The sequence below is a fragment of the Electrophorus electricus genome, chromosome 7 (assembly GCF_041902795.1).
Source record: "Electrophorus electricus isolate QZ-2024a chromosome 7, ASM4190279v1, whole genome shotgun sequence".
NCBI classification, from domain to species: Eukaryota; Metazoa; Chordata; class Actinopteri; order Gymnotiformes; family Gymnotidae; genus Electrophorus; species Electrophorus electricus.
This window is the reverse complement of record NC_137503.1, coordinates 9,591,327-9,610,024: the sequence shown is the minus strand read 5'-3', so window position 1 is coordinate 9,610,024 and position 18,698 is coordinate 9,591,327. Positions and strand designations below refer to the sequence as shown.

At 41.3% G+C, this 18,698-nt stretch overlaps 2 protein-coding genes across 3 annotated transcripts; both read left to right on the top strand.

Moving 5' to 3' along the window:
• Positions 1 to 523: 523 nt before the first annotated feature.
• rae1 (ribonucleic acid export 1) lies at positions 524 to 6,353 on the top strand. Of its 2 annotated transcripts, XM_026997638.3 has the most exons (13): positions 524 to 640; positions 1,176 to 1,285; positions 1,388 to 1,492; positions 1,596 to 1,688; positions 1,957 to 2,043; positions 2,504 to 2,590; positions 2,788 to 2,859; positions 3,643 to 3,750; positions 4,121 to 4,227; positions 4,327 to 4,402; positions 4,697 to 4,891; positions 5,181 to 5,266; positions 5,926 to 6,353. In XM_026997638.3, coding segments are annotated over exons 2-13 (1,107 nt in total). In that variant the 5' UTR covers positions 524 to 640; positions 1,176 to 1,195; the 3' UTR covers positions 5,927 to 6,353. The 2 variants fall into 2 exon arrangements, with proteins under 2 accessions (XP_026853439.1, XP_026853438.1); XM_026997637.3 differs by lacking the exon at positions 5,926 to 6,353 and having other exon boundaries at positions 5,181 to 5,914.
• A 2,600-nt stretch (positions 6,354 to 8,953) lies between these two features.
• Positions 8,954 to 17,493, top strand: LOC113569250 (RNA-binding protein 38-like). The gene is made up of 4 exons (XM_026997305.3): positions 8,954 to 9,431; positions 11,188 to 11,311; positions 11,516 to 11,570; positions 15,688 to 17,493. The coding sequence occupies exons 1-4, from the start codon at positions 9,219 to 9,221 to the stop codon at positions 15,998 to 16,000; spliced, it is 705 nt and encodes a 234-aa protein (XP_026853106.1). The 5' UTR covers positions 8,954 to 9,218; the 3' UTR covers positions 16,001 to 17,493.
• The last annotated feature ends 1,205 nt before the right edge of the window (positions 17,494 to 18,698 follow it).

The window sequence follows — 18,698 nt, the reverse complement described above, 5'->3', positions numbered from 1 at the left end:
TCAGGAGCATAAAAGACAGGAATAAACTAACTGCAGTTGTGGTGGGGCTGTGAGTGCGTAAATAAAGAAAGCCTGAACAGCGTAACCGCATTCGTAGACTGAACGACGTGCTTGTTTTTTGGCCTGCTTGCCCTGCTCACTTGTCTGGGGGCTGCACAGATTGGCTCCGATGCATGCAGACCAGGTTGATATTCAGTCAGCAGGTGAATTAGTTTTTGCTTAGATCGGATGCTGACGGTCATTATCATCATTTAATTGATTATGAATAAAGAATATGTGTTTTAGAGATCTCATTCAGTCATGAGGGTAGTTTAAAACCTGCATTCTAATATGAAGACAGATGTGACACTTACAGATGCTACTTTTGTTTATAAAGTTGGTCAAATAACGTAATATAAAACTAGTGTTTTTTTAGTCATTTTATTGGTGCAGAAGAGCAACGGTAAAACTTCTACTTGCGTCCCGAACTCTATATGGCGTCATACGTGCGCTTCTTTACTAGTGACCTCGCTTACGCAATCAAAATGCGCCTCGTATTTGCAATATTTCGAGAGAAAAAAATAAAAAGTGTTTGTACTTATGGCGCATCACAAATCTTGACTCGGCGTCGATTTTAGGGGAGTTGTTCCGACTTTGCACGGTAACGTTCTGTGATATTATGACTTATATCTTCGGTCAGGCGCAATAGACGTGTAGCGCGGTTGCGATTCTGCGACCAGTTTGCCAGCCAACTAACCTAGCGATCTTGAAATGTGTTTGACTGTGTTAGCTGGCTAGCTTGACATGTAGCTCCCTAACGTTAGCTAGCTCTGTAGCTAACCTAGCTAAATAGGGACATGTAGCCAACTAGTTTTATTTAAATATTACAACTAATAATATTACAAATAGCTCACCGACGCATATTTTTGTTTATCGAATCAATATTGGCAGTAGTTAACATGAATACGCTAGCTGTGTATCTGTCTACCGTAACAAAATTATTCTGAGGGATTTCTCGTATGAATTGCTTGAGGATATGCCTTTAGTTACTTGGCTAGCTAGCTAGGTAACCTAGCTGACTAGCTAGCTAACGTTACCCAGTCGCCTCGTGCTAGCTCGATGTCTTATCAATGAAATTCTTATTTATACTGTTAATTTTTGGAACCTTATTTCCAAGCCTTTCCTTTTCTCGACAGTTGTCTGTCCTTAACCTGCGATGAGTTTGTTCGGGTCGAGCTCTGGCTTTGGGTCCGGAGGCACAGGTGTTTTTGGCAGCACTACAACAGATAGTCATAACCCAATGAAGGTACAAGGTCTCAATCCAAAAACAATATAACGTACCTCTTAGCAGGGTTCCAGCAGACCATTTAATTGTCGCCAACCTTATTTCTTCGTCTTGTTGAATTAGGATGTAGAGGTTACATCCCCACCGGATGATAGCATAAGCTGTTTGGCCTTTAGCCCTCCACCAATGCCTGGAAACTTTCTGATTGGAGGCTCTTGGGCAAATGATGTAAGTTATTAAAACCATGATGCCTAAAGTATATATGTATGGGATAAATGATGTTTCATAATTAAATAATGATTTTATAATTTGCTGTGCTGTTTTACCTCAGGTACGATGCTGGGAGGTGCAAGATAATGGACAGACTGTGCCTAAAGCTCAGCAGATGCACACAGGCCCAGTGCTTGATGTCTGCTGGAGTGATGTAAGATTTATAACCATTAGTGTATAAAAGTTATAATATTGAGAAATTATGCTGTTTTATTAGGCTGTATACCATTAAAAAGACTTATTTCTGTAACTAGGCAAGAAAGCAGTTAAAAGTGTCTCTACTTGGGTGTTACTATATTTATGATGTTAGATGATCACACAGTTCATCAGGTGGTGAAAGGTATGATGGGTTGCACTGTTTGAGATGAGCATAGTGATTAGGCCTAGGGTGTTAAAGATGTGTTTTTCCTTTGTTGGAACAGGATGGAAGCAAGGTCTTCACAGCCTCATGTGACAAAACCGCCAAGATGTGGGATCTGAACAGCAACCAGGCAATGCAAATAGCACAAGTAAGTTATTCTTCAGTTAACGGGCACAGCTGCAGCTATAAAGAATCAGCAATGGAAGTGCCATCATTTGGTGCCAGCTGAGCTCTGATTAGAAGAAACACAAAGCTCCAAGTTTATAGGAGGATCTTATTTTTCGGACACATTTCATATTCTGGTGTAATGATTCAAAGGAACTTTTCATATTTCTTTGTGGACGATTCACTTCCTGTACTTCTGCCTTTATTCAAATGTGTGGTGTATTTTGTGCAAATTATTTGAGCTAAAGAGTTTCTCATAGTAATGTACTTCCAGCATTGATTCATTTTTATATTTATATATATATATATATATATATATATATATATATATATATATATATATATATATATATATATATATATATATAAAATTAGGCCGTTCACCCCAGATTTCAGCCCTGTAGTGCTACGGTACAGATTCTGTGTGACTTACATTTGTTTAGCATGAAGGCCCGATAAGGACAATCCACTGGATTAAAGCCCCAAACTACAGCTGTGTCATGACAGGAAGCTGGGACAAAACACTGAAGGTACTTCATACACTGCTATTGGCCTAACTAGTTTATTCCTTTCATCATTTTTTGGGGTCCTGTGACAGGTCCATTCTGGTATCCTTAGAGTATTTTGCTGGTTGTATCCCATTCGATTTGGTTGTTTGAGGTCTCTAGACCAACTATGATTTCAGTGCCAACTCTGGCATTGCATTCTCTCCCTGGTTGATTGGCAGTTCTGGGACACACGCTCCTCAAATCCTATGATGTCCCTGCAGATGCCCGAGAGATGTTACTGTGCTGATGTGGTAAGTAAATGACCAGACATACTAATTGCATAATCTGATTACAAGACAGTGGAAAGATAACTATATAGGACATGAATAAGGTGCAGTCTTAAGATAAGTTTAATACACATCTTGCTTAAAATGGAAGTGTACTCCTTACTCCTACAGGTGAGCATTATGCGCCGGGTTAAGCAAGGATGCGTTGACTAAATGTTATCCTCATACAAATCTCATAATAAGATTCTGCCCTGTTTTAGTCTCATATTTCTTTACGCACTTTGTAGTTGAACCGGTCACTTTGTTTTGAGGAACTATATTGGATCAGATGATATCAGATGTGCACATATTGCACTAAATTTTGACAGGTCTACACCATTCTGGTATCATTACAGCATTTTGCTGGTTGTATCATATTCGATTTGGTTGCTTGAGGTCTAGACCAGCTATGATTTCAGTGCCAACACTGGTATTGCATATATGAGCAGAAACTCCTACAGTTGCAAATTCTATACTCTCATACAAGAGCTGCTCTGGGTTGAGGGTTTCCCACAGTACAGCTGGGCTCATTTTAGGGTTGACCCCGTCACTTCAAAAGATTTTTCTCTGTATCTGTTGGCAACAGCCATATACTGAAAATGTACTGAAAACTAGAAGGACTATATATGTAACCATAGAGAGAAACGCAAAGCAAACTTGAGTACCAACTTGATTCTTTGATATTGGTTAAAATGTCATTTTTGAACTCCTTATTGTGTAGCTCTTTGTTGAAGCGTGTTCTGTGCCTTGGTTTATCTTTCTATATAGGTGTATCCAATGGCTGTTGTGGCCACTGCAGAGCGAGGCCTAATTGTGTACCAGTTGGAGAATCAGCCATCAGAGTTTCGCCGTATAGATTCACCTTTGAAACATCAGGTGGCTCCCAGATTTTCAAAGGGAATTAAACCCAAAGGGCAGGGAGGGGTTGATGGAATGTGTGATACTGCTCTTTCACATGTTACACTAATTCTGTTGGTCAGGTTAACAGCTGTTAACTTTTTAACACTAATTATCTTTTTACATTAGTGTTAGTATTCCGCTAGTTCTGTCATTACTTTGTTGATCTGGGACAAATAAAACATACAATGGCAAATATTCTGTTGCTGCTGTTTAGCAGACTTTTGTATTAAAGAAATTGGCAGTAATGGATTTGTTTTCTAATGCTACTCCCTAACTTGACCATGCAGGAATTAAGGAATTCGTTTTTGCTTTTTTTTTTCTCCCTTCTTAAATTCTGCGTGTGCAGCACCGCTGTGTGGCCATCTTTAAGGACAAACAGAATAAACCCACAGGCTTTGCACTAGGCAGCATTGAGGGGCGGGTGGCTATTCATTACATCAACCCACCCAACCCGTAAGTACGCAAATTTAGTCTCGCTTTCACTCTATAGCCAACTAACACACCAGTCAGTTGTATTACATTTTAGAATCTATTTTTGTACTGTTTCCATAGAGCCAAGGATAACTTCACCTTCAAGTGCCACAGATCCAATGGAACCAACACTGCCACACCCCAAGACATTTATGCTGTAAGTACTTTAGTTGTATCATTGGCATAATAATAATAATAAAATAAAATGAACTAGTGCAGTTTTCTATGCTAAGAGGGCTTATAAATGGTGATACCTTGTCTGTTGTAGAATTTACCCGGAAGTGTGAAACAAGTACATTAGCATTGATCCCTGTATTTCAAAATACTGTACTTGCTAGAGTACATTCTAAGTAAATGACAAAGCACTTTTGTAAGTTGCACTGGATAAGAGCGTCTGCTAAATGCAGTAAATGTTTTTGGGGTTTGTGTGTGCTGTTTGTTGGTATCTCAGGTCAATGCCATTGCCTTCCACCCAGTCCATGGCACCCTGGCCACGGTGGGCTCGGACGGGCGCTTCAGCTTCTGGGATAAGGATGCGCGAACCAAGCTGAAGACATCAGAGCAGCTTGACCAGCCAATTACAGCATGCTGCTTTAACCACAATGGCAACATCTTTGCCTACAGCTCCAGCTATGATTGGTCCAAGGTACAAACCGTTCCATCACACGTGCACTGCAAGAGTAGACAAGGAGAACTTGTTCAATTAAAAGAAAAAAGACATCACCGTGATGGCCATTAGGTGGAAGGGATTGGGCCCCTGGGTGACCTTCGTGTTTCCAATAACACAGCTGTTAAAGGTGTGTCTGTGTGTGTTAGGGGAAGAGAGAGAGTAAGTGATGGAAAGAGTAAGACAAAGAATGATTCTGAATCCATTGTTTTGACAAAGACATTCTTATAATTTGTGTTTTCATTTTAACGTCTGGTGTCCCTCACAGGGGCATGAGTACTACAATCCCCAGAAGAAAAACTACATCTTCCTGCGGAATGCGGCTGAGGAGCTCAAGCCTCGGAACAAGAAATGGTGAGAGTGGGATTTCCGTTACCATGGAGATGGTGTCTGTCGCCAGACAGGGCTGCCCTCCTTCATTGTGCTGACTCCTCTTTCTGTGCCGTTTTGGCACTGTCCATCCTAGCATCCCAGGATGCTTTTGTTGAATTGCTTGAAGAGCTTTTGGTGAATTGCTTGAAGAGCTTAAAGGCTACAGGTTGTGTGTTTGACTGTCAGTAGTTGGATGCCAAGCTCAGATGAGAGCTGGTTTGTGCTGTGAATGGGTTTTCTGATCAGTTGTTTTTACTGGCAAAGTTGTTATATTTGAGCAGTCTTAACTTTTACTGATCCAGTTACTATTGGCATCCACAGTTCATCCCTGTTTGCATTTAATTGCTGACATTTTTAATTTTTTGAACATCAGCATGCTTAGTAAGAGTTAATTCTTTATCCATTAGAATCAGTTGTACATGCAACTTAACAGTGAAGCTTTTTTCCTTAAATAATCTGATCAAATATGGAACTTTTAAGAAACAAATGGCAGAAAAAAATGATTTCTTAGACATTGTTAATTGTTTTGTTGGCACTACTGAAGTGTATGTTTGTTTTGGGGGACAGGGGGAGAAAACAATAAACGTGATTTTAAAAGAAAAAGTGCCCCAATGACTGACCACCACCCCTCCTGTCTTTAGATCCATCAAGCTACGTCACATCTCGGAAGACCTGCGTTAGTGTGTAAATACAGGAGAGAGAGAAAGAGAGAGAGAGAGAGAGAGAGAGGGAGAGAGACCCTGTTATGGCTAACATCTGGACCAATGACGTGGCATTGTGTACTAAATATGGACCAATCTGAAGGGGCCAGCCGCCCCTACGCGATGATGACAGCTATTGGCTTTCAGGTCAATTGAAAGAAGCCATTCTTTAGTGTTCTTTATATTGTTGTTCATTCTTTTTTTTTTTCTTTTTTTTCCTTGTTACTCTTGACTGCAGCTTTTTTTTTTCTTTCTTTTTTTCTTTTCATACCACCTTCCAAAAAAAGTGGCATTTCTGCTTTGCTGTCACAATATGGTATAAAATTCAGTCTTGACCATGTGAAACTAATAAATAAATATCTTCAGGACTCTGCATTTTGACATTTTGTATTCTCGTGAACAGCCTGTCATGGTATGTGCCTTAGAGTATACTAGGTTTTCTGGAGTCTTTTCAATGATGTATTATTACATCATGTCCTAATTTCAGCTCGTCTTCTCAAGTCCGGCATGCATTCTGTAAGTTCCAGGGAAAGCAAGAATTATGTGACAGCATCTGTTGTGAAAATGACAAGGAAATTAACTGAATTGAACAAGGGGTTGGGTCCCAAGAACTGAAGCTTAGAATTCTGAGTTTAGGTTCAAGTTGGTTTTAGTTCATATCTCCTCAGGAAACAAGCATTTTCTAGTAGCCTGAAAAACGGTTTGCATGTTAGTCTGGATATGTTATGACAAGATTTTTTATTTTTGTCTTAAATGTTTTTAATGTAGATTTTGGTACAGCGTTTAGCAATTTCTATGAAAATGTATTTTGTTAAGTCTGTTCTTTAAAACTCACATCCACATTAAATGTAAATGTTACTTTTAAAAAAGACCCCTAAGGGCCATGGCCGCACCAACCATGTAGGTTATATCGAGTGTAGAATGGGCCGGGATATAGTAGCAACAGGTTAAAAATGAACATTTCCTCCACCCATATTCAAACTCTCTCCCAAGACAGTGCTCTAAAATATATGTTTTGTTTTATAGATATTTATCTAATAATAGTACCGTTTTGTTTGGGTTTTTTTAATAGCATTTCATCAGATACATTCTGCAAATGTATTAAATGATGGCACTTCTTAAGAAATTTGACAGTGGGATCTGCAAATGAAAACTGGATTAAGAGAAAGAAGCATGAACTAATGAGAGAATATATAAAACTCCTAAATTAACCATATAGTCCTTTTCAGGTTGCGTTCCTATTCTGTGTTTGTTTTGCTGTTGCATTGGAATTAGGATAGTCGTATAGCTTCGTACTGCCTTAGTCATTGCACTCTATTTTCACACTGCGTATGTAAAATCTTCATTTTAAGTGGACCCCAAATTTCTCATAGCCTATGGACATAAAGGGCTTCATCTTTCCCAACTAAACCTATCATTTGTCTGATTGCTTTTAGTATTTTTACGGCCACTAGGTGGCAGCATTTCTTGTCCATTATTTGAGTTGAAGCTTGGAGATCAAAATCAAAAGCGGATTGAATCAAAGCGGAGATCAAAGTGAGCAAGTGCGTCAGGTGAGTCGGTGGAAGAGACAGCAGTTCAGCTTTGGGGACTTATCGATAGGATACGAATAGCAAGTTAGGGCGAGCTACAAAGGGCAGGAGTGTGAAGACAGACATGCCTTGGCTGTAATGGTGTGAGACGCGCCACCTTAGTGTGGTCGTTAGGCCGTCGCCGCACTGTCAGCCAGGACCTTGGTACTTAGCAGGAACACTTCAATAGACGTTGGGGGAGGGAGCTGGCGACTCTTAAATTTGATCAGTCTCATACATTCAGTGTCCTGCACGTCTTCTTACATTACTTGATAAGTGTGTGGTGTGACCAAACCGTACTTCATGGTGCCATGAATATCATGGTTCAGTAAAGTTTACAGCTGCCTGGTACATGAGCTGAGAAGTGGCGATACAAGCCCTGGCCTGTCCGCTTTCATTCAGAGGCGAGGTTGATTTACGAAGTCCGACATTCGTGAATAATGCAGCAAAGTGATCCAAGGTCTTTTTGACATCACCCTGCATTTGGGTCAAATGAACTTAAGATCAGAGGCCTATAATGCAATGCGAGAGAGGTAGTTCAATTCTTATTTTACATATCTTAATATTCCATGCTGATTTCAGCGCCACGTGCTTCATGATGATGTTTGCTGTACGTCTCCTACTAAATTTATCTTAATGTTTTCAAAATTATTGGCATATAGCATTTGTATAGGCCTACCAAGCGAACGGATGTGAAGCCTGTAAGACCACTGAAGACGTCTTTGATGGTACTAGAGTGCGAGTTTATTCACTCTTGGTGGGTTATTTGCATTAAAAAGACGGATAGCGATCGAATCACTGGAGCAGAGAACCGCTTTTGTGCAGGCAGTGTAAATAGTTTTACGAGCATCAAGTTCTTAAAAGTAGCCTTGTCCCACAAAATCGGATTTTAGGTTATGGGTCGCTTCCAAACAAAGAGAATTAGATTACTAGTAGAACGTACGATATCTAATAGCTAATGATTTCGGTGTAATTCGTTCTGCAAAAATATGAGGCCTGGTACTACGTGGTTATCAACTGGAAGAAAGATGTACGTGTCTCCTATATTAACTTTTGCGATAATATAAGCATAACTGGCATAAATGTACCCTGTTAATTTAGCAGAGATCTTAGGCTATTTCGTGGGCATTCGTTCCACAGTAAGTACTTTTGAATGTCGTGTAATATATGCGTTTATGGAAATAAAAGCTGGGTGCACGCTTTCTATAGTAAAGTCGCCGTTTTTCTTTGTTTGGTACAAGGACAAAAGCAGGTGCAAGTTTTACTGGGCGGTAACATGGGAGGAGATCCGTGCACGTCAGCGCAAAGTTTTCAGATAGTTTCTAGAAAAGAGCTGCATGCTATTGGCTACTATATAAGATGGGCGTGGTTTGGTTTCCAAGATATAAATATGCGTATTCCGGAAGCAAGGAAGAGGGAGGTAGTTTGTCGCAGCTACTGCGCGTGGAAGGGTCGTACTGTGGGGTGCGTTCAATAACATGGCTATGCTTTATATTGGATAAAAAGAAAGTTTTAGAACTGGGGAGTCTAAAATCTAGACAACTGTATACGAAGCAGTCTCATTTTGGTATTTAATTCTTTACATGAGAGAATTGTTTTAGACATCAGGTTAAATCACTGTGAGCTTTTAAAAAAAAAGCTTTTGTCATAGTTAGACGGCTAATGCTTTTACATCAGTTTATGAACGGGTCGCTAGAAGCTATGCATCCAACAGGAATCCAAAAAGACACTACTTTCACAAAGATTTTTGTGGGTGGCTTACCATACCATACTAACGATGCTTCCTTAAGAAAATACTTTGAAGCGTATGGCGACATAGACGAGGCCGTGGTAATAACGGACAGACAGACGGGGAAATCCAGAGGATACGGCTTCGTAAGTAACCGTAACAATGCTCTCATATCAGTTTGATTTCATAAGTATTTTCTTTCATAAGTATTTCTTGCGCCAAATTATCATTTCTAATACTACCTCCTAACTTATTTCTAATTCCTTTGTTTGTGCTTGCAGTAATTGTGCAAGTGCGTAAATGCGCGCATAACGCATTTAAGTTCGGCTTAGTCAGATAACATGTCTACTTTGTATGCTAGTGAGCGAATACAAAAGTGGGGTATAAGGTTAATGATTAAATCATGACCCCGTAACTCGTGCTCACGCACGGAATTCTTTCTTGACTCACAACATCTCTAATGGGTCGTCGAGTCTAAGAGGGAACAGCTGTCGTCCACGATTAACATTACAGTTTGTGAACAAGCTTTGCCTTAGTGGGATCTTGGAGCGCCACCAGCACCAAAACTGGATCGTGCAAACAGCACGTGTGTGTCTGGTGTCAGGGCTTTATATGGCGAGATTCTTAAATGACGTTACAAGTCCCGTTCGCCCTCCATAGCTTCATGCCACAGTAGTGATGTCCGGGAGCACTCAGCCGCTTAAGTGATGTTTACGGAATCTTAACGGCCGTGAGAGTGGCCGTTCATTTTTGCCTAAGATGGAGTGATCGCCGGTTTACGGGTTCGAGCTGCCTCACGAAATCCCTGCAGTGCCTCTTGTCATATTTTCTTCGATATCTTCTTCCGTACTGAGGACCGTATAACTTGCCTCCGAAATAGGCTTTGGTTTTCGTGTTTTTCTTCGGTGTTTACGCTGTTATTTAAAGTTTATGTCTTCAGAATGTTTAAACGGTCTGTCATGTGATATTACACAGCAGTAGTTTGTATCAGCACACCACCCCCCCACCCCCCACCCGGACGCGCGCGCACACACACACTTGGAGACCTAAAGAACCTCCCCAAGGAACTGAATGACGAGGAACTCGTTTAAAATAAACCGAGCTGTCTTTTTTAGATTCCACAGACTGCCGACTGTCTGACTGCTCTGCGATTCAGTTGCAGAGCCCAACTTGAGGGATTAGCCGAAGACTTGGTGCCAGGTGGAGAGACTCGGGGTCTTAAAAGGATACACAGAAACGAGGCATTCTGCGACATGCAGTCAAAAACACAGGGATTTGTTGGCAGAGTGACTTCTAAAACAGTAGCTGATATACAGGCCTAGTGATGGGCTAGGAAAATGGGCTTATGTGGAAAGCCAAAGCATGTGCTGGGGCACTAAAACTGTCAAGATGGCAAGCTGTGAGCCAGGGCAGCACTGCAGTTCCGTGCACTAACGGCTGCTCTTGGCTGGGTGTGTAGTGCTGCAAGTTTGACAGGATCAGGAAGATGAAGGCATCTGCCTGTAGAGTGTGAGGTGCTCAGAGGAACAAGAACATTGAAGAACTTGTTTCTGCAGAAGGCTTGGTGTTCCTGGCAGTCCTGTTGTTTGTGTTGGGTTTTTTGTTGTTGTTTTTTGTTTTTTAATTTTGTTTGTTTTTGCGGTGCACACATTTGCATAATATAATGCTCATTTGCAAGAAATAACTATGAAACTGAAGCTGTCCCATGGATGTTTTTATTAAATCTAAAGCATTGGATGCTGATATTAACTTGGTTTTTAAATTTTAGTTAAATTTTTGCTCTTTTACTCTGGTCTCTGTTTAAGTGTCATGTTTTGAGTGTTGGTACTTCTCAGAAGGAAACGCTGGCTTTGACAGGTTAAGGCCTTTGTTGATGCTAATAGCAGTCCTTTCTTCCTCTAGGTGACTATGACGGATAGAGTGGCTGCAGAGCGAGCCTGTAAAGACCCCAACCCAATCATCGATGGCCGAAAAGCCAATGTTAACCTAGCCTACCTCGGAGCTAAGCCACGTAGCCTTCAGAGTGGTACGCAGAAACTTTTTATTTATTTATTTTTAATGCAAAAAAAGACACCCTTTGTCTTGTCTTTACAATATGCTTTTAAACTCAATTGGTAGCCTTAACTTGGGCTTTCTTCCATTTGTATGTTGTGTGAACACTGTAATAGACTAAATGTACAGTTTGTACAGTTTTATGTATTACATGCTTTACATACCTCATACTTTATAGGCATATCTATTGGTGTGCAGCCCATCCATCCAGCACTTATTCAAAGGCAGTATGGGTAAGTGTGTGTGTGTGTGTGTGTGTGTGTGTGTGTGTGTGTGCACTGTCATTCATTGTTCTGCTAACACTAATGGACCTCATACAAATGATTGTGCATAAAGAGAAAACTGAACAAACCTGGCAGATCAAGTCAGATTAAGCAGCAAACCGGTTTGGTTTTGTACAACAGCATGTTCTGGATTTCTTCCACTCATTTGTTATTCCTGCTGTGGTCTATGAGGGCAGTCAGTCATAGACAGTAGTGGGGGTGGTTAGTGGGGTTATAGGAATGTCCTCTGGGTGGTTAAGGAGGGGGAATACTCAGCTGGTCATTTTAGAGATCAGAGAAGTTGGAGTGTCCCCTGTTAAGTAATGTTTCAATCCCAAAATTATTTGTATATTTATAGTGTGCATATTTGTGTATATTTAAGGCCTAAGATTTATCATAGGTCTTCAGACCTAAGATGAGAAATCATGTAAATCTGAGGTGCAAATCTGCGAGGAAGTTTGTGCTGTGAGTTCATACTATAGTTTAATACTCTGCTTGTGGATGAAGCTTGGGTAAGTAGAGTATGTCAACGTTTTGTTACCCTTGAAACGATATTACAAGATGCTTTGTTTTTTCTTTTATTTACTCACACTACTGTAATCATTGGGATCACTGTAGTTTTCAATAGGTCTGTTCTAATTATAGACTGGCTTTGATAAAAATCCAACTTTTGAATGTTAATGTGAGAGGGTCCTAGAATGTTCTGTCTGTGGGCAAGTTTGTTGTGGTGGTAACAAGGTGGAGCCCTGTAGAGGGGGAACATACGTTTCTGTCAGTATGACAGGTGTTGGCTCATATTTCCTCAGTTACACCCTTCATACACGTTTACCCAACCCCCTACACACACACACACATAGACAGACAGGAGTTGGAGAGAACACCTGTCGCTTTCCCCATGGATCTCATTGTCTTTTGCTGCACAGAAGCAGATTGTTACAGGAGTAGACACCATGGCTGTTTCTCTTAATTTTGTCAGTTTTACTGAGTCTCTTTTACACACTCATACATACACAGGGTGTTGGGGAGGGGGAGTGAGGTTTTTTTATCTTGACCCTGCTACCCGCATTCTAACTCTGAAACTGCTCAGGCAGTTGTTGATACTCAGAAGCCTACAGAAAGGTTTCCACATCTTGCAGGTCCTCTAAACTGCCAGCTATGTGTGCACCCACACACACACACACACAAACTTACTTGCCACATCATTTAGCTTTATGCCAATTTCTAATTCTCTAATCGTGGTCCAGTCATTATCTTTTTCTTTTTTTTTTCTTTCCTTGTTTATTCTGTGCTCAATTTGAGTTAATGTGTAGCATTTTCTGAGCATATAACATAATCGATTCTATCAAGTTAGTGATTAGTTTTGAGCCCTGGAAAGCAATATGACAGTGAGAGAGTGATGTTTGGCTGGGTGGGTGGAGATCGAGCGGAGTGAGTAAAGAGAGAAATGGGAAGTTTAGATTAGATGGACAGAATGAGGCACTGACATGGGTCTGGTATACAGTAATGTACCTCAGGGTTCCCTGTATTGCAGGATGTGAGTTGGTGTCTTCATGAAATGTCAGTCCCTGTCTCCAAGCTTTGCACTTTGTCTATGTAAAAATTGCGAATTTGTGTCCCCCTGCCTGCCTGTTTTTCTTTTTTTCTTTATGGTCTCATGTTTGACTTAGTGGCTAATGGGTCTTCTCTTTGGCCAAGATGGAAGGAAAAAAACCAATAGTTCTTTTACACCTTGTTTTGCATCTTGCTTGTTAAAAAACATTCCATGGGGATTGCAATTGCTGTAGTTCTGTATTATTTAGTACAGTTTTCCAAGCAGTCACTTCACACACACTATTGTGTGTGTGTGGGGGGGGCACTGGCTCATGCTGGAGTGTGGGCCTGAGTTGGCAGCAGTCTGAATGCCTCTTTGTCCTGTGAAGGGCTATTAACTTTGGAGATTTAGAGGTTAAGTGATACCATTTTTATTCTCATTATGTATTGGTTCTTATCAGTATACTGTTTATCTGCAAAAAATGCCTTAATGGTAAACAGAGTTAGAGTTGGAAGCTTTGGTTTTGATCTACCTTATCCAGTGTTCAACTTTTTGTATGATGCTTGCCTGTATCACAATATAAAGCTTTAGAAAAGTGTTAAAGCATCAACCCATTAATGCTCCATTGTACAAGATATTAATGTGTGAATGTGACACAGGTGTGCGCTTGTGCGCGCGCACACTAACTCATCCTTGACCATGGTCAGTGATGTCTGGTCGACTCTGCCGACAAATAAACCAACCAAATACTTTTCCTTAGGCCATGGCACTCGGAGGATTGTGTGGCCAATCCACAGCCCCCGCTACAGTGTCCCTCTTCCCATGTGTATGTATGTGTGTTAGTGAGGGAGAACAAGCAAGAGGCTTTTTTTTACTACCCCCCCCCTTTTTTTTTTTTTTTTTTCTTTTTTTCTTTTCCCCTCTCTTTCTCTAATAGGATCATCAGTGTTAAATCTAGTGTTCGGCTAACCACTGCTCTTCCGTCCATGCTTTATTGGTCACCCAGTTGATGGAGTGCATCAGTGGGGGAAGAAGACAATCAAGCCCCAGGTTTCGATGGGGCCTTTGAAGGTCCCGAGGCGTGCCACTGGCCCTGCCCCCACCTTTAAGGTGCCAGAAATGACTTGAGAGTGCTGTGCTGTGTACTGTAACAGAGGGGGGGGGGAGGGGTGGTGAGAGGGAGAAGGTCGTGCTGATGCAGAATTGTGAATTTTGCATGGTGTTTGGTTTGCAGTGTTGACCTGAATGATTGATTGATTTTAGTGTGTGTGTGTTTGGGTGAAAGTAAGGGGTGGGGTGTTGCTGGATGTTTTTCACATGCCCACCCACACATCTTTTGCTCTGCTGAACTGAGGTGTGTACAGTCTTTCTTTCACCACACACATATACACGCATGGAGTTCTGAGAGTCCTCTCATGTAAGTTCACTTAATGTATTGTTTGGTTCTTGAGGCTTCCATATGCTGCCATGTTTAATATTCCCGGTCAATAGATACTGCCATTAATCTGATACATTCTCTCCTTTTATATTTGATACAGTAGCATCCAAGCTCCCTTTTTTTTTTTTCCTCTTATTTACATGTGCTTTTCACTTGAAGCTAACTAACTCCTTCATAGCACTATATTTTAACCAAATTCACAGAGAAAATGGTGGACCACAGTGTGTTTTAGTTTCTACTGTCTGAACAGGGGCCCCCAGTGACATGTATCGTCGTTTCTCTGGGGAAGTCGTTCTGTTTTTCAGCTGCTGTTTCTTGCGCTCTGACACCTCTCCTCCACAACGGCACCCCTACCACAAGAACCTTCCTTAAATGTGCCCATTCTGTGTGGAAAGAGGGGTGGGGGTGTGGTGTGTTTTTTGGTACCCCTCCCGTGTGCATTCAAACAGTGTTGAGTGGGGGTATATGGATGAAACTCTTCTGCTCCATTCTCTTAATTACCTCTCTTGTACAGCTAAAGACTCATGAGTGATTACTATTTCCACAATTTTATAGATGTTGATATAAACATGCTACTACATGGGTGTGTGTGTGTGTGTGTGTGTGAGTGAGTGTGAGAATTCTAGCCCTCTCTGAACAAGAAAAGTAGCAGCTGTTAAAACGCTTGAGTGAGAATCTTCCAGAAGCGTCTTGTCTGCTGCCTCTCTTGCCGATGGCCCAGTTGTGCCTGCAGCTCCTCAAACTGTCGAGTTTACACTGCATACACCTCACTGTTGCCTGGGCAGGGGGATTGGGTTTGGGGGTTGGGCTTCTGTCCCATAAACCTGCATAACAAGCTTTCCTTCATGTGTATTTCTGACCTCATTGGTATAAGACTTGGGTTAAATGCTTGCTTGCTGGCCTTCTCCCAGTGTCAAAGCTTTCTCATTGCTTCAGATCTAAATTCAAATGCCATATTGATGTGGCACTGCTAGGAAATAATTCATCATCAATAAGTCCAATAGCACTGATATTGCTAATAGAATTGGGAAATGGCCACTAACTGTCATTTCGTGTGTGTGTGTGTGTGTGTGTGTGTGTGTGTGTTCGTGCTCTAACTGTTGTGTCCCTGTGTGCAGACTGGCCCAGCACTACGTCTACCCGCAGGCCTTTGTCCAGCCCAGCCTTGTGCTCCCCTCACAGGTGGCTGCATCAATTAGCTCCCAGTATGTGGACTACAGTGCAGCCTACGCCCAGTTCGCCTCATCAGCCTTCGAGCACTACCCCTACACCTCCTCCCCAGGCTTTGTGGGTTACAGCTACACAGCCGCCAGCCCCAGTGGGGGCCCCACCTCCAGCCCCGCCTCGGCCACCTTGCATCAGACCCTGGCCACACCCGCCTTTATCCAGTATCCACCCCAGCAGCACCTGCAATCCGAGCGCATGCAGTGAGCAGCAGGTCGTCTCTGGACAAACTATTGCACTGTCCCATCAGGACTGGCTCCGGCTGTGGATTCGAGTGAGGTCCAGAAAGAGTCGAACTGTGCCATGGCTTCAAAGGGCTTCCAGAAGCACTGATGCCTTTTTTTTTTTTTTTTTTTTTTTGGGAGGATCCTTAAAAATTATTATTGTTATTGTTACTATTACTCATTACCATAAGCTTTATTGTATTAATATTTCTTTGTTAGTACTTGTGCTCAATGTGCTTATTATTATTATTATTATTATTATTATTATTATGTTAAGATCAAAGTAAGGTGCCTGGATGTTGAGTAGTGGGTGCAAATTGGAAAAGCGGGAGACTGTATAAAGTTACCACTCTTGAAGGTTTAATGGGGCATTGCTGCTTTAGAACACTAGGGAGAGGGTTTTGTACTCTGAACTTGACAGGATACACAGCAAACTTTCAAAGGTGAGTTAAAGGAGGAAAGATTCACACACACACCCCACACACACACACACACACACACGCCTTTTAACAGAAGATTCTTCCAACATGGCAGTTTATCAGGCTGACAGAATGGAGAACTCATAATTGAAGACACCCGAAAGCCCCCAGGGATATCTTTTTATAATGAAGAGGCCTTAAAAGTAGAATCTCCCATTAGATTTAGTTCATTTTTAGATTTGTATGCAGGGTAAACTGTGAACAAGCTGCCACCTGCTTCTACATGAAAAGCCTGGTCTGCAGTTCCCAGAACAGTTAAGTCCAGGGTGCGTGGTATTTTAGAGTAAGGGTGCTAATTGAAGATCGGATTTTGATCAGGTTTCAGTCCATGTTGATGAATGTGACCATAAAGATACCATAAAGACAGGCATCCTATTCACATGATGTGTTGAATGTTGATCCCAGTTTAGATCATGCATGGGTGGAAATATCATGCAGTAAGCATTTGATTTTTATTAACAGGTATGGTAGCTGACACTGATGCCTATAGTGCGTTTTGTCTAACTGTTATAACTAAGATAATTTAATGTCTTGTTTAAGCTGACATTCGTTATGTACAGCATTTTCAAAATCTTGCTCCAGTTAAGTGCATTTTGCAGTATTTATATTAAGATATTTAAGTGGTCTGTGGTTTGTTTGTTTTCCTCCCCTCATCTCGCTTCCCTATAAATTGGTGTCAAGCCATATGTAAGCAAAACGCAAAGTGTCAGGCTTGTGGATGCCACAAGAGAAAGTGTATATGGCCTATAGCATTTTCTCATTTTCTTTTCCCCTTTTTAGTCGTTTGAAAAATTCTCATGTGTTACTGGTCTGCACCTAAGAAACTGATTCATTTGCATTTTTTGTTTTTTGTAGTCTCTTGAGTCACAGTCTGCACCTGCTGTTTGCAGTCACATAATTGCTCTATGAAGCATTTTTTAAGTCACATCATTTCAATATCTGCAATGAAGCCATACCAAGAAAAGTCTTGGAGGTAAAATAAAAACTTTATACTAAATATAGGAGTGCAATCATTTATTTATTTCTTGAATTTGTGCCTGTATGATCTCTTTGTTTTGAACAGCATTTCTATCATTTTTCTTTGTTGTCTGAGTGAAGCAGTCTTACAGCTTAATTTGTTTAGGCTCATTGTTTGCATCCAGTTTAGGGTATATTGCCACTAACATGATATTCTCTGCTGATTCATTTTACTAAACATGGGTGGTCTACTTTTCTTGTGAGCTGAATATTCTTGCTTGCTTACAAATGTAGCAGATATAAACACAATATTTAAATCTCTCTCTTTTCAGTTGTTGACTTTCCCTTGCAGGTCTGTATATAAGTGTAGAAGGGAAAAATATCCCCAACCTCTGCTTCCAAGACGATGTGGAGTTTGTCAGCCTAGCTTTATTCTGAAAGTCCTGATTGTGACTTCAGTGGTATTATGTCATAAATTGTGAAATCGGGCTGCCTATTGAATGGTTTAAATTCAAGTGGTTAACCATGTTGCCATTTCTGATAGGACAGCTGTGTATGTACTCATCATTGAAAAGCTTCCCTGGTGTGTGTGTGCGTGCGTGTGACGCATGTGTGGCAGCATGCCAGGTGGGACTGGGACTATACATCTGACTTCCCCCTATCGGCGAGCTTCAAGTGTGTTTAGAGTGTGTGTGGTGTTTGGTTTTGGGTCATGGTGAAGGGGCCCCACTGGTTATCAGTCTGCAACAGGCCACAGCCCTGCTGTGCCTACTTCGCTCAGGCACCTCTGCAGTGAGGCCCAACCTCCGCCAGCTCCAGTGGGGGAGGGGGTTGTCTAGTACGGCTTGTATAAACAGCACTTGAATATTTTCATAGTCATTGCTACTTGTCAGTCTGTGCCAGCAAACACTTGTTTCTCAAATTCCTGTTTCTATTTCCCTTATGAAGAAACGTTTCTGTCTAGTAAACAACCATTTATTTTCAACCGTTCCAAAGCCAAGCTGTTTCTTACTGTTTGTCATTAGAGTTCCAACTCATTAATATAGATGAACTTTATGACAAACTGCTGTTGGTGACCTTTGGGGAAATTCCTCCTTTGTGGGTTCCATTGTAAATGTGTCTCAGGTTTTTCTGGATAATCTTGAGGTAGCTGCTGGGTGAGCAGCAGAGATGAATGTAAGCACGTAGGTATATGTAGCATTGCTTTGGTGTAACAGAGTCACAAGGCTAGTTTAAATAAACAGT

Excerpts from the sequence above, each read along its gene's own strand:
- rae1 (XM_026997637.3), top strand. The coding sequence starts at position 1,196 with ATGAGTTTGTTCGGGTCGAGCTCTGGCTTTGGGTCCGGAGGCACAGGT. Across the intron at positions 2,860-3,642 it reads GATGTTACTGTGCTGATGTG|GTGTATCCAATGGCTGTTGT; the intron begins GTAAGTAAATGA and ends CTTTCTATATAG. Across the intron at positions 4,228-4,326 it reads TACATCAACCCACCCAACCC|AGCCAAGGATAACTTCACCT; the intron begins GTAAGTACGCAA and ends CTGTTTCCATAG.
- LOC113569250 (XM_026997305.3), top strand. The coding sequence starts at position 9,219 with ATGCTTTTACATCAGTTTATGAACGGGTCGCTAGAAGCTATGCATCCA. Across the intron at positions 9,432-11,187 it reads AATCCAGAGGATACGGCTTC|GTGACTATGACGGATAGAGT; the intron begins GTAAGTAACCGT and ends TTCTTCCTCTAG. Across the intron at positions 11,571-15,687 it reads CTTATTCAAAGGCAGTATGG|ACTGGCCCAGCACTACGTCT; the intron begins GTAAGTGTGTGT and ends CCCTGTGTGCAG.